The following is a 14,065-nucleotide window of genomic DNA, read 5'->3' on the forward strand; positions in this document are numbered from 1 at the left end:
CAGTATCTTCTGATTTAGATACACAAATATATTAACATAAATTCTAGTTATAATTCTCGTGATCTGAAGCACGTATTTCTAATCAATCACTACCTATACTGCACACTACAGAATACTAGGGCTTTGGTAGTATAGGTTAATAGGTCGTACAAGAGTTGTTAATGAATGAAAAAATCAATGTGTAGTTTTATAGCATTGATAGGTATGCTATTAAACTTATAAATGATATTTTTTTTAAAGAATAGAAAAAAATCGATCACGCGGCGGAATTCGAACCCGCGAAGACAAGGCGAATAACGCGGGTTTTTTTTTCTATTCTTAAAAAAATTATCAATCAATCAGTGAGTCAAAATATATCTAAATGTTTAAAGAATAATACCTTCTATTGGTAATTGAGTAGATTCGATTGAGATTGTTGTGCCTGTGTGTCAAAAAGAAAGAATGAAAGTTGATAACTTATCAAGTTGGATTAATTCGATCACTGAAATTGATTTCCATCAATTTGTTGATTTACTGTTACTTTTTTTTAAATATTGTAATTAGGTTCTAATAAAATAGTACAATTAATATCGCTCGTCGGTCAAGTAATAATTACCTACTTTTAGTAAATCGCGTTACATTTACCACACCGATTATACATTATAGATACCATGGTAACAGATGTAAAAAAATATGTAGGTATATCTTTGCTATTCTAGAAGTGTTCCTAATATCTATATTAGAAAATTTAAACTTTTCTTGGTTTGTAGATCGTTTTCAAATTTGCATGTGCTGAGATGAGTGTTATTTTTGTCTCTTCATTTGATTGTAAGTATCTACCTAAGTAATTAATGTTTCAAGCGTCCAACCAAAGTTAAAATTACAATTTCATTAATTGTGAAAATATTTGTTATGTATTCATAATAGCAGTTTTAATATCCTTGCACCTACCTACTATAATGAATAATCTAATAATAAAATGCATAAACCTTTATTATTAATACTAATATTAAATAAAATAAATAAATTGGCAATAAAACATAGACACGTGTAAAATATAACTACAAGTACCTAGGTCTTATATAAAAAAAGGTAGGTAAAGAGCTATTTTTATATTTCTCTATTCTGTACAAAATATAAAGACTGAGTTATTTGCCGATTTAAATTATTTATTCAAATACAATACCTACCTATATAATTCAATAAAAGTATAATCATTATTTGTATAACATATATTCCGGAAAACTTTTATTGTATTTAATCAAAAATGTTGCACATTTAGGTATATATACATACCTAGTTTTCCAGGCAGTAATTTTTTGTACAATTTTTAAAATGGCTTCCTATATAAAAAATGTGTGCAATAATATTATTTATAGAACTAATTTGTTTTGTCATTTAAACGGAAATTAAAATACAATTATAGAAATTTAATTGCTTGTTGTAAAATTTTGTTGCTACAGTAACTTACTAAAGCCTACCTACCTATAACTTGCCGACGGAAGGTTGCCGTTGATAAAACTTAGTGAACACGAACAAGATTTTTAATGATTCCATTAAATGTGTTTATTTAAAAGAATAAAACATATCTACTTTAAATCGAATCGAAAGCAAATAATCCAAATAAATAACTCATTGTTGAATTGCATACTGCATTATTCAAAAATATAAAGTTAACATCTGTAACATCATTTCAACGACAATGCCTCTACAATGCGTTCTTTCTAATTAAATATCTTTCAATGCATACTTTGAATAATACTGTCGTACATTTTACTGTTTTTAGATTAATAAATTACGGATTAAAATGTTCTTAGAAGCTCTTAGCATTCGATTTCTCTTCCATTGCGTAGGAGCTAATATCAGAGTCGCATGTCTGATCAAATATTTCAAACAGTTATGTAGTATTTGCTACATATCTTATGGTATTTAATTTGCTATAATATCGCATTTATCTGAATATGTTACATTTATTTATTACTAGCGGTCCGCCCCGGCTTCGCCTGTGGTAGTTATGTTTACGTTGTCTCTCCATAGGAACCATCCTCGTACGTCAAAGATTATTTGGAAGATGAATTATTAACGAAATAGGTTCAGCCGTTCTCGAGTTATGCGCTTACTAAATCAGTTTGCGATTCATTTTTAGAGATAGGTTCTCTGACTTAGTTTTACCACGTTTTACTTTGCATTAACTTTCATATCTTCGAACACATTCAATTAACAAAGAATGACAACTTTGATTGATGAACTAAATTATTTTTAAAGTATACCAATTTCAGATTAAGCATTTTTAAATAGTTATATCATTTAGAACCTATAATTACTGGTCTAATTTAAGAGTTTATATCTAAGTATAGCAATGAATGAGTATGGCAGTAGGGATACCAATAAATTATATTATAACATCGCATGATAGGTATGCCACTGCACTTCTATAAATGTTTATATTCTTTTCGTTCCTGACTAACTTTTCAATTCGAGAATATATTATTATTATCATCTTACATAATCAAAATATAATCGCTAATTAGGCGAACCATAATAAATGACATCGAGGATTGTTGAATTTTGTAGTTTAATTCTTTCTTCAGGTGTAACTTGTGTTTAAAAATAAAATACTTATTTGTTACTTTGAGTTTAAGTATGAAATTCATTTTTAGTGTGATTTTATTGGTACAGTCATTTTTTTTACTTTTTTTTTCTACATATACTTAACTAGTTAGTTATAACCTCTTAAAACTCTATCTCTTTTCCTTTGAACAAAAATCAGAGAAACATAGCAAGTATCTTAAATTATTATAATGACTCACTTGACTTTATTTGTAAATGTTATCTTTCAAATTAAACATTAGGTATCTGATGACCCTCTTGCAATTTGCGCGACTTCTTTATAAGGTCAAATCTATCATTGTTTAAAAGCGAAAATGAAGACGTGATTTGCTTATAATAAGTATACCTAATAATAACAGCAATCGCTCATGTTATCACCATCGGATAAGGTAATTCGGATCGAGGAATATTATATTTAGTGCATACTTATCTTAATATACCCTATATATTTGCATGATTACATTACAATGCGAATGCAAATGTAAATGTTCTATTGTATCAGTATTAAATAAAGGTTAGATACGGGCTTCTGAAATAGAATCGACCCATACATCTTGAAATAACTAACCGTAATCTAAATCTGATACACTAGGTGTACGGAGGACAGAGCGCGACTTTTTTGTTAATCTTTTTGTGATTGAGTCATATTATGTTATTTACTTATTATTAAGATTGTGATGGCTGATAAACAAATTTATAGCCAATATTTTACACTTATAATGGATTGTATTTTTTTTAATTTTACCAACCTATATTGCAATTATTTCAAAACATTTAACAAAGGCTTCGATTAAATGAGGAAATGGAATATTATTGATTGCTGTTTATTAAACGCTTACGCGTTTCCGCATGTTACTTCATCTATCTCGCATAGTGAGCGACAGACACGCGTCCTCGCGTAAACAAACACGCATAACGTGTTGGGTGTCATCATGTACGGTATCACTGTACTCACCGGGTTGCTGCGGCGGCAGCAGCGGCGGCATGGTGGGCTGCGAGGGCGCGCTCTGCGGCACCGGCGCGTGCGGCGACACCCCCGGTGAGCCCGGCACCGAGTCCACCGAGCTGCCGGAGCCCAGCGAGCGCGGCGCCGGTGGCGGCACTACGGGACTCCTCGGCGCCTTCACTATCGGAGGCTCCGGCCGCTCCAGCTCCACGCCGACCGGCTGCATGCCGGCCCGCGCCCGCGCTTCATCCTGCGCCTGGGCGCGCCTCAAGGCCGTCTGGAGCGCCATGACGCGCTGTCTGTCCGCCGTGAGCCGGCATTTCTCGCAAGTGCAGTAGCGATATTTGCAGTAGCGCTTGTGGCCCTTGAGCTCTATCTTGAGCCGGTGGTTGCGGCAGCGCGCGCAGTTGGGGGGCGCCCGGGGGACGGCGGAGCTGGAGGCGCCGGGTTCGGAGCGCTCCTCGCACTGGTCGGGCGAGCGGCGCCGCCAACTGCCCACGGAGACCATGGTTTCGCGATGTATGAGATGCGTCGAGCGACACACGCGACGCGACGCGCGGTCACGATGCAACTGATCGCCCCGCCGCCGGCTGCGCTGCCCCGCCCCGCGCCCCTCCTCGACGCGATGCATTTATTGCTGTGCACGATGCACTTTGCACTTTTATTACTTTTCTGATCACGGAACTGCGGACGATCAAATCTTAATCATCCTGTGCAGCCTCAGCCGCCACAGTTACCAATAGGAAGGTTCAGACACCAGGGGTTGGCAAGCATGGCCATGGTCCATGGCCATTTGTCAAAATACAAATTGCTTTCTCATCGTGATGTAATGGTATTTTTAATTTCTTATTTTCATTTTTATGGATTTGTATGCTTAAAAGCTTTACACTTTAAAGTTTTGTAGGAATAAATTTGTACTTTTAGCAATAACGCATAAAAGCACTTTTAGTATTTAGTTGTTTCCCTATTTGTTGGTAGAACCGGTCTTAGATACCTACGCTGATACAGTGGCAACCATAAGGTCAAACAGGTGAATAATTTGTTTTTATACGCATCATAATATTATGATAATATGATCTTTAAGACTTTAGAAACACTGTCGATTTAATCGTTATTTAATATTTCAATAATTATCTTTGATAAATCATATCTGGATATTGTTTCGCTAAATAAGTATGTAGGTATGTATTTAACGTATGCAAATTACCTATATGCTTGTTTTTTATTCAGGAACACATAAAATTTCCCGAGAAATAGAAAAAATACCTACAACCACATAATACCTACCTTTATTACCTATCTAAATCAACTGTAAGTCGAAAAATTTCCATAGGTATACCACCATCTTAACACAAGCTAAGTACCATTCAACTGTACTATTGACCCCAGTGAAAGTATGCCCTTTGCTCCCACTACAAATATATTAAGAAATAAAATAAATTGGCCCACTAATAAATGCTCCCTGCGTGTGGCTGCACCTCTAGCCGTCGCGTGTAACGCACACACGCGCAGTCCCGTTGATACACTGCCAAAGTGTATCTGTGTGCGTTCTGTGCATGTGGAGAGCGCACGTAATAATTACGTATGTGTGAATAATCTTAAACAATTATGTTCTAATTTCTAATTTCTACACAGTAACCGAATTGTCTTTTAAATGCTCCTACGAGGTCATAGGCTAAATAATAAAATATTAATTCAGATCCTTAAACTAGATACCCCACCTTATACTTAGGTAAACCTTAGCCGGTACATTCCGATGTACGCAATGGCAATATTTCATTCAACAGCATATCTTAAGATGTTACAACTTACAATATTAACAAATAGTAAAAAAACTTGTAAAATATTCCAATTTACACATGTAAATGTAACACCAGTTATAAAAACAAACATATTAGCATGTTACACATTAAATCTAACCAACATTGAATCAAATTTAAATATATTTATAGCAATAACACTTAAATCAATTAACGATGAAAACTAATTAGTCAAGATATGATCAGTTTTTAATGAGAACTTATAACTACGAATTTACATAAAAACTTATACAATCAAAAACCACGTGTATGTTCTTACAATATAATATTTATTTATTTAAACAGATGATATTTCGCGCATGGGCCTTTAAATGGCCATTAATTTAAACTTAATTAATTTAATTATTTAGTTGTATCCGGATATAAATATTTTGAATGTTGTCAAAAAAGGTTAACATATTATGCCTATAAGTATAGATATCAACTTCCATCTTAAAATAAATTTTACGTAGCCTACTTTGTCCTTGATATTTTTTCAGATATTTTTGCTGTCTCTTTGGAATCAAGCTAGACAACTTACGTTTGCAGACATTCCTACGCCTTGTTAAAAAATTAATTAAACGTCCACAGTTAGTCTAGTAGATAAATAATATTATGTATTTACTTATAAAATATTTTAATATGCTTAACAGTTATCTAACAGTTAAAAGGCATTGTGTAAAAAGGTCAAATATTGTTTTAAATACTCGAGTTTCACCCTAGTTGAAAATTTTCAAATATCTCTTAATTTATAATGATTCTCCTTATATAGAGTTGGTTATTACTGATAGAGTCTTAGTCATTAGGTATATAATTTAAAAACAACAAATAAAAAGAAAGGAATCTATAATAACACCCAATGTATCCTATGCATCTTACAGAGTTATATTGTTTAATACCTATCTAGGTACTTATATATTTTATGGTTTGTTAATACTTAATATGTACATATCTCATCATCATATTCAAATTTGTTTTATTTTCTGAGCTATACCTATTTGAAAAACTTATAAAATAAAAAGATTCGTCAATTTGGAATTATTCCTGTAAATACTCAATGTATCTATATTCTATACACACGTGTATTATACGCTTACACTATACATAATTGCATCCAAACCGTGCAACATTTGTTGCATGATAGAGCAACAGATACACAGACCAAACAATAGGATTAGTGGAACTATGAATTATGGATAATCATAAATCCAAAGATACGTGTTTTGGTTCAAATTAATCAGTGGTTCCCCTTCACTTCTTCTCATTTCATATTTTTTAACAACGCTAAACATTCCTTATAAAGCTTGATGCCTTTTCAAAGTGTAGCAATAGAGTAGAATCAATTTTGAATTATGTAATTCAAAATCATTATTAATTTTTAAACCTTGTAAACCAGTTTCATATCTAATGTCCATAATTGTATTCCAAAAGCATATTTTTTGCCCGTCTGCTCTTTTAAGCAAAATAACAATGATTTTACATGGTTCATTCAATCAATTTTACTTAAAGTGTATATACTGGTTAGTCGATTATACTGTATAATTGAGGTTGTACTTCTATATATGTATAGTATAGCTGTTTCCAGATACTAAACATGCCTAATGCTTCATCTTCATTAGCCTATCTTTGTTTCTGCAAGCAGACATGTCTCCCATGGGGCATAATCCACCACGCCAAGGGTTGAAACTTGAGGGTGTATAAATGTGTATAAACAGTACGCATATATACGTTTTTAGTATATATGCCAAAGCCAAGACAAGAAAACAACTTGCCAAAAGAACGAACGTATAATGAAAAGCCCTTTTCTAGTATGTACTAAGTTCTAATTTGCTTTTTATAGTAAGTAATACACAAATGCTCTACTGTTGAGATCACAGACCATAAACCTCTCTTTATATGTTCTGTGATTGAGATAACCGAATTAGCATACAATTTTTATTCATTAAACTTTTGATATAATATATTAAGCAAAGTAAATATGAATTATAATTTACATTACAGTAGTTTGAAGAATTTCTGCTTCGATAAGGACATAGGATATGATATGAGAATATCATAAAGAATGGGCATAGGCTTTGTGCCGCGAAAGTATGACCTAAAAAGGGTGAAACAGAGGGTGAACATTGTATAGATAACGGCTTTCGCGCTAATATGAGGTGCACTCAAGCGGGGCCGGGTGAAGTTACTAGCTAGCTAGTATAAATGAAAACAGGAAATGAAAGGAATATCCTAATCATAAAGAAGACATTGTAGCCTGTAGGTATGCAAGAGTGATAATATTTTTATTACAGATATTAGTTCCTTGCAAGTGTAATAAGTTAAGGGTTACATAAAAACTACTATGATGAATACGCTTCAGTTGGGAAGTTTATGACCCTAGGAACGATAAATATAGATGCATATTGTAATGGCAAACAAAGAAATCCATTTAAAATCTAATTGGAATCATGTTAAACACGTTATATGGTGTCACGGTAGAGTCAGTCAGTATATTTTATGAGCGGTAACTAATTGACTATTTTGGAAGTGTTAAAATTTGAATTAGGCTGTTTGAAATATTATCAGAATAGCCGAAGTATATTATCTACAAAACAAGATCAGATGTCTTGGAATTTTTTGAAATTTCACTTGAATATTAATAATTACATATTCTGTATTAGGACATGGGCTGATTTTATCTGGGCATTATCAAAAACAAGAAAATAAAGCCAAAGTGCATATACATATGTATATTGAAAAGCTCTCAGCTGATATATTTCAAAAAAATCATAAATTTTATAGCCAATAAGGCTATAAAGCACGCAATTTTATTTATATATAAATTATAAAGGGAAAAGCCATAACGTTTGCTTTAACTATTACGTTGAGATTTAATCCATGTTGGGAAGATTAATCCTCCTCTTAAATCAATGCCTATAATTACAACATTAAAACTACTGTTTATAGAAACATAAAATTTTCTAACAATGTATAACTCATATGCCTACGAACTTTCTAATGATTAAAGAAAATTAATATTAGCTATAACATCGCAATTATTATTTTACCACGGGTCATGTTACTTTATTCAGAGGTCACTATAAGAATATATTCGCATTTCTGCTTGTCGTATGATACCAGTAAAAACTGGAATATGTTGTGAACTTTGTCGTTTATGATATTCAATTAAAACTAAACTTATGGTATATTTTTTGTTCTTATTACAATGTATAGTTGCTACCGTGACGACAAGTTGAACATCGCGAGAAAACTAGATTAATATTTTGTTTTTTCAGAAAACTGAAAAGAGCATGTTAAACAGACGTTAAGAAGCGTTCAGTGTGATTTGATCTATATTTGGTTATAATTTCGATACAACAAAGAGGTCTATATATACTGGTTTATTCATCACATATTTATTCATTCTGTGAAATCAGAGATGGATCGCTGGCGAGAATAATGATAATAATTAACAGTATAGGCGTGTCTTATAAAGTTATTCAGTTTAATAATTTGTTTGATTTCTTTCAGTCGGAAGTAGAAACTTAGGCAATAGAAAGAGCCAGTACTCAATAGTATAAAGAGCTACCAAACTTTTTTGAACGCTAAATTTAATCGTTATTAAAATGCTTATTTTTTACGTTCATGCAAAGAAAAAAGCTACTATATCATTCATATCATTTACGTTAATAATCGACACTTAGAATATCCTTCTACTTTTTTGTAATGGCACAGTTAATAAGAGTACAATGTTATGACATTATCTACGATTAAACTAGTTTGTGTCATTATATTCTGTGGCATAAGCTCGTCTATGAAATATGAATAAAGCCCCACGCCTTATGTGATGTGCCTGATGTTAAGTGACATGCACATAATATGCGAACCTGTACTTTTTAATTGAAGACGACTTGACAACCATACATAATAAATTATAGTAGATACAAGGAAGAACTAGATATGAATAACCGACTTTTTCGCAGGATCATGTCATTAGACCTGCCACCTAGCCTCATGTCTGTTTAATATTCAATTTTTTCTCCGTTTGACACCTTTTCCAGAGTCGTATTACTATTATACCTCTAACCTCTTACATTTTGCCATGATGAGATACGGTCGATCACGACATATTGCTGGCTTTACTGCGGTCCCTTAATAATTTATCTGCATCGGCTATCGATTGGGTACATAGCTACTTAAGGGGACGTCGGCAACGTATACAGATTGAGGAAATTTCCTCATCTTGGTGCAATGTTACTGCTGGCGTTCCTCAAGGCGGCGTTCTCTCTCCCCTCCTTTTCTCCATTTTTATTAACACCATTTCCAAAAATATTGAGTCACCCTACCATATGTATGCAGACGATTTCCAATTATATAAACACGCATCACTACTCGAACTACCTGAAGCGATTTTTCAAGTAAACGCTGATCTTGCGACAATCGTCTCATGGAGTAAACATTACGGTTTAACAGTTAACCCAATTAAAACCAAAGCTATTATTTTCGGAAGCAGACACCTCGTATCAAAAATCGACTGGGCCGATTTACCAAGTATCGTTGTTGATGGTGTGTCTATCCCATATAGCACACAAGTAAAAAATCTTGGTTTGATACTTGACCCAACTTTTTCGTGGGATGAGCAAATAAAACAAGTACGTAAAAAGGTTTTCTCATCGGCGTTCTCGCTACGGCGCTTACGAAACTTTTTACCGATCGCTACGAAAATTGCGTTAGCTCATTCTTTACTCCTTCCTCTCCTTGATTTTGCCGATTCATCCTATCCAGATCTCCATGAATACCAACTAGACACCCTTGAGAAGCTTCAAAATTTTTGTATACGATTTATTTATGGATTACGTAAATTTGATCATATTTCTGAGTTTAGAACAAAATTAAACTGGCTCCCCGTTCGCTTCCGCCGGAATACTCACATTCTTCATCTCCTGTATTGTATTTTATTTCACCCTAAAACACCGTCCTACTTAAAAAACAACTTTAACTATCTTAGCTCTACTCACACTCTCACTCTTCGTTCTTCCAACCTTTTATTATTATGTACTCCTGTCCATCGGTCAAACTTTTATGACAATTCGTTTACTGTTCGTGCCATTCAGCTCTGGAACGCCTTGCCGGAAAGTATCCGACGTGCACAAACACTTTGTTCTTTTAAGTCCCTATTGAAAGCTCATTATCTAGCCATGCAATAGTAGCATTAGTAAATAATTTATGTATGATTATAATTTTTGTATATACCGTTATATATATTGTAGTTTGTGTAGTGTATTATAGAAGTATATTTATATTACTGTGTAGTATATATGTACAGTATATGTAGTTTATGTAGTATGTAGGCATTTTTATTTATTTTTTTTATATTCTGTCTTTTATTTCTTTTTTGCGCTATCCTTATTCTTCTTACATTTCCTTTCCTACCAGGTTGCCTGGAAGAGATTGCTGTGTAGCAATAAGGCCGCCTATTGTGCAAAATTGTTGTACCTTATTAGTCTGTACCACATGTCTTAAATTGCTTTGTACAATAAAGAGTTATAAATAAATAAATAAATAAATAAAATGAGAAGAAAAAGAGATTCAGGTCAGGTCATAGAGATTAATATCAATTATCATAAGATATGGTAGTCTAAGTTTTTGTTGGCAATAAAGCTTTCTTTCTTTCTTTCATAAAAATTATAGCCAAAAATATATTTTTATATTACAGTGATATATTGAGCAACCAAACGGAAAAGTTTAGACGCTATTATTATGTGGGTTACCAAAATCCATGTTAGATCTCCTCTCAGGGTATGAACTTCTAGGAAGTTACAACATGGATATAAAAAATAGAGTTCTCTTCCAATTACTAACTAGGTAGACTGTTTCTTTTAAATGTAAGGAAACCATGATCTTTTTGTGAAAGCTTTTTGTACTTGAAGTATTCGTCTCAATTTATCTCCAGACCATATTTTAATACATCAGAATTCTTCATAGTAAAATATATATTTTAATTAGGTCCATTAAAAGCATGTAAACAGCCTGTGACCCAAATACGGTTGTGGGACTGTTAATTACAATACAAAAACTATAAAATTATGTTAGAGAAATAACGGTGTAGAGACTTAATAATTACATTTTTAACATGTGAAATATTTTTGTCGTTTTATTAATAATAGGCATATTTTTTTATATATTTTAAAGCGTTTCAAGTACAATGTGAATGTATGTAGATGCAATAGATATAATTCCAGTGGGTTTGTAGAGCATTTTACATATTTTTTTTTATTCAAATGAATTGTTTTTAATTAAATAAAATCAATAATGTATTTATGTAACTTGCATGCCGTTGAATGACGGCTAAACATGCTGTAATAATGTATGTATATTGTATGTATACTATGTTTACTTGCAAATAAACGATGATATTTTTTTTCAAAAAAGTAGAAGTCTGCTGTTCTCACCTGTTTGTCTAAATCTGATATATTTATTTATGCAAACATGTTTATTGCATTGAGCAAGCCCTTCTCCATACATGGTAACTTTTTCGGACGCATGTCTGGTAACTTTTTCGGTCAATATTAAAAAATCAGCAATCTGTATATATATGAGTCTATGTTAAATGATATATGCATATTGCATATATTATGTCTATGTTATATGAGTTTAAGAATAAATAAACTAGTAAATCTTACGCTTTAAAATAAACTTAGAGTACATAAGCTGCTTCAGTGTAAGATTTATAGTATCTAGATAGGCCAATAATTTTAAGATTCATCTTTGAGACAAAAGAGAAATCGTGAGATTCGTTGACAAGTCTTCATAATAAATCGATTTTTTATTTAATTTCATGTCATAAAAATAATATTTTCTTAATCTTTCTCAATCCATAATTAGTAACCGTGCAATATGTATTGAACACAGCTGCCTGCATAGTACAATCAGCCTTTTTATTCATTTTTTATCTTATACCTTATAATAATTAAATGACATTGAGCCAATTAAAGCTTCTTAGAGCTTCGATCTTACAATTTATGAATGCAAAAACTGTGCGTTAACAAGCCAAAAATTACTATAAATTAGCTAAAGGTAAGGTAATTACTCGGAACGTAGTCTTTCCAGCTATAAAGAAATAAACATTTTCTATACTTTTTTGTAGAGTTTTTATATTGAGAGATTGTCGCCTGCATCATTATAATTGTGTGTCGATATGCAAAGGCTGTTTTGTTCTTTTTAGCAAGTAGTTTGTGTCTATTTAATTATTGTAGTGGATGTAATAAAATAACTGTCTCGTCTCGTTTTTATACAGAACTAGCTGACCCGACAGACGTTGTTCTATCTACCCGCAAATTGTCAAACTAGTGACTTTTCACATTTGCTTAATTTTGGCGCAAATTTCTCGAGTTTTTAGCTTGTTTTTTGTAGGAAATATTGTCTCTTTTGTTCTAATAAAAATTTTGTTAGACACTTTTAGCCTATTTTTCAATGTGAGTTGTCAGCAACCTGGCGTGAACCAGATTCAACCAGAGTCCAGAAACTTTTTACATATTATCAAAAAAAGTTTTTTAGTTAACTTATAGTTAGCTGTTATTTGTATGATATGAGTGATATTATACCTACTCTTAGATCACTACATTAAAGAGGCACGAATTACCTTCAATGAAAACCTTCCGCGTATATTACAATTAAGTATCTATATTAGTTTGCCTGGTAGGTCCCTATATAATAATAAATATTAAAAGAAACATACAGTTAAAGGTTGTTTTAAGAACAACTGTTCTGCTGATCGTTTCTGATATCATGCTAAGTCCTTTTAGGGCTACAAGTAACAATATAAAACTTTTTTAAATTTTAACTAGACAAAGAAACTTTAGTTTTAGGTCCGCAAATAGAATGGTGGATAATATTATATTATCTAACTACACTAATATTATAAAGAGGAAAACTTTGTATGTTTGTTTGTAATGAATAGGCTCATAATCTACTGGACCGATTTTAAAAATTCTTTCACCATTCGCAAGCTACATTATCCACGACCACGAGTAATATAGGCTATATATCATCACGCTAAGACCAACAGGAGCGGAGCCACGCGGGTGAAACCGCGCGGCACAGCTAGTAAAATTAATGTCATCACATCTTGCGACTGTAAGTCCGCCATAGAAATTGCATGTATGAAACTTTTCAAAATTGCAAATTGGATTTGCTTATATGTATATCTTCATACCTAGGACCTAAACAAATACATATTTATTTATTTATAACTAGCTTCCGCCCGCGACTCCGTCCGCGCGGATGTCGGTCTTCGCGTGGATGGTTATTTCTCCATTTTGAGTACCTCTGTCAATAACATCTTATAAATATCTATTGGACCCAATTCCCAAATACGGCTAGGCCTATAATAATACGCAACGTGTGTTCGCGGTTCTACGGAACAACGTCTATGGATAAAACTGAAAAATTAAGATTAATTTTTTTCTACGTATTTTTCCAGGATAAAAAGTATCCTATTTTACGCCCAGGATAATAAGGTATAATTATACCAAGTTTCATCGAAATCGAACCGCTAGTTTTCACGTGATGCCTTCACATACAGACAGACAGACAGACAGACAGACAGACAGACAGACAAAAATTTTTTTAATCACATATTTGGGTTTGGTATCGATCCAGTAACACCCCCTGCTATTTATTTTTTCAATATTTTCAATGTACAGAATTGACCCTTCTACAGATTTATTATATGTATAGATTCTTTATTGTT

The 14,065-nt window shown here is 32.7% G+C and overlaps 1 protein-coding gene across 6 annotated transcripts in view; it reads right to left on the minus strand.

Moving 5' to 3' along the window:
* LOC123699944 (protein doublesex) overlaps window positions 1-4,093 on the minus strand; it is a 119,593-nt gene extending 115,500 nt beyond the window's left edge. For all 6 annotated transcript variants that reach the window (XR_006752578.1, XR_006752579.1, XR_006752581.1 and 3 more), the window contains exon 1: window positions 3,545-4,093. Coding sequence is in view for 2 of the 6 variants with exons in the window: in XM_045646995.1 (XP_045502951.1) it covers window positions 3,545-4,043 (499 nt within the window). In the remaining 4 variants the exon portion in view is untranslated. The remainder of the gene's footprint in view (window positions 1-3,544) is intronic.
* Window positions 4,094-14,065: the final 9,972 nt, after the last annotated feature.

The sequence above is a fragment of the Colias croceus genome, chromosome 18, assembly GCF_905220415.1.
Source record: "Colias croceus chromosome 18, ilColCroc2.1".
NCBI classification, from domain to species: Eukaryota; Metazoa; Arthropoda; class Insecta; order Lepidoptera; family Pieridae; genus Colias; species Colias croceus.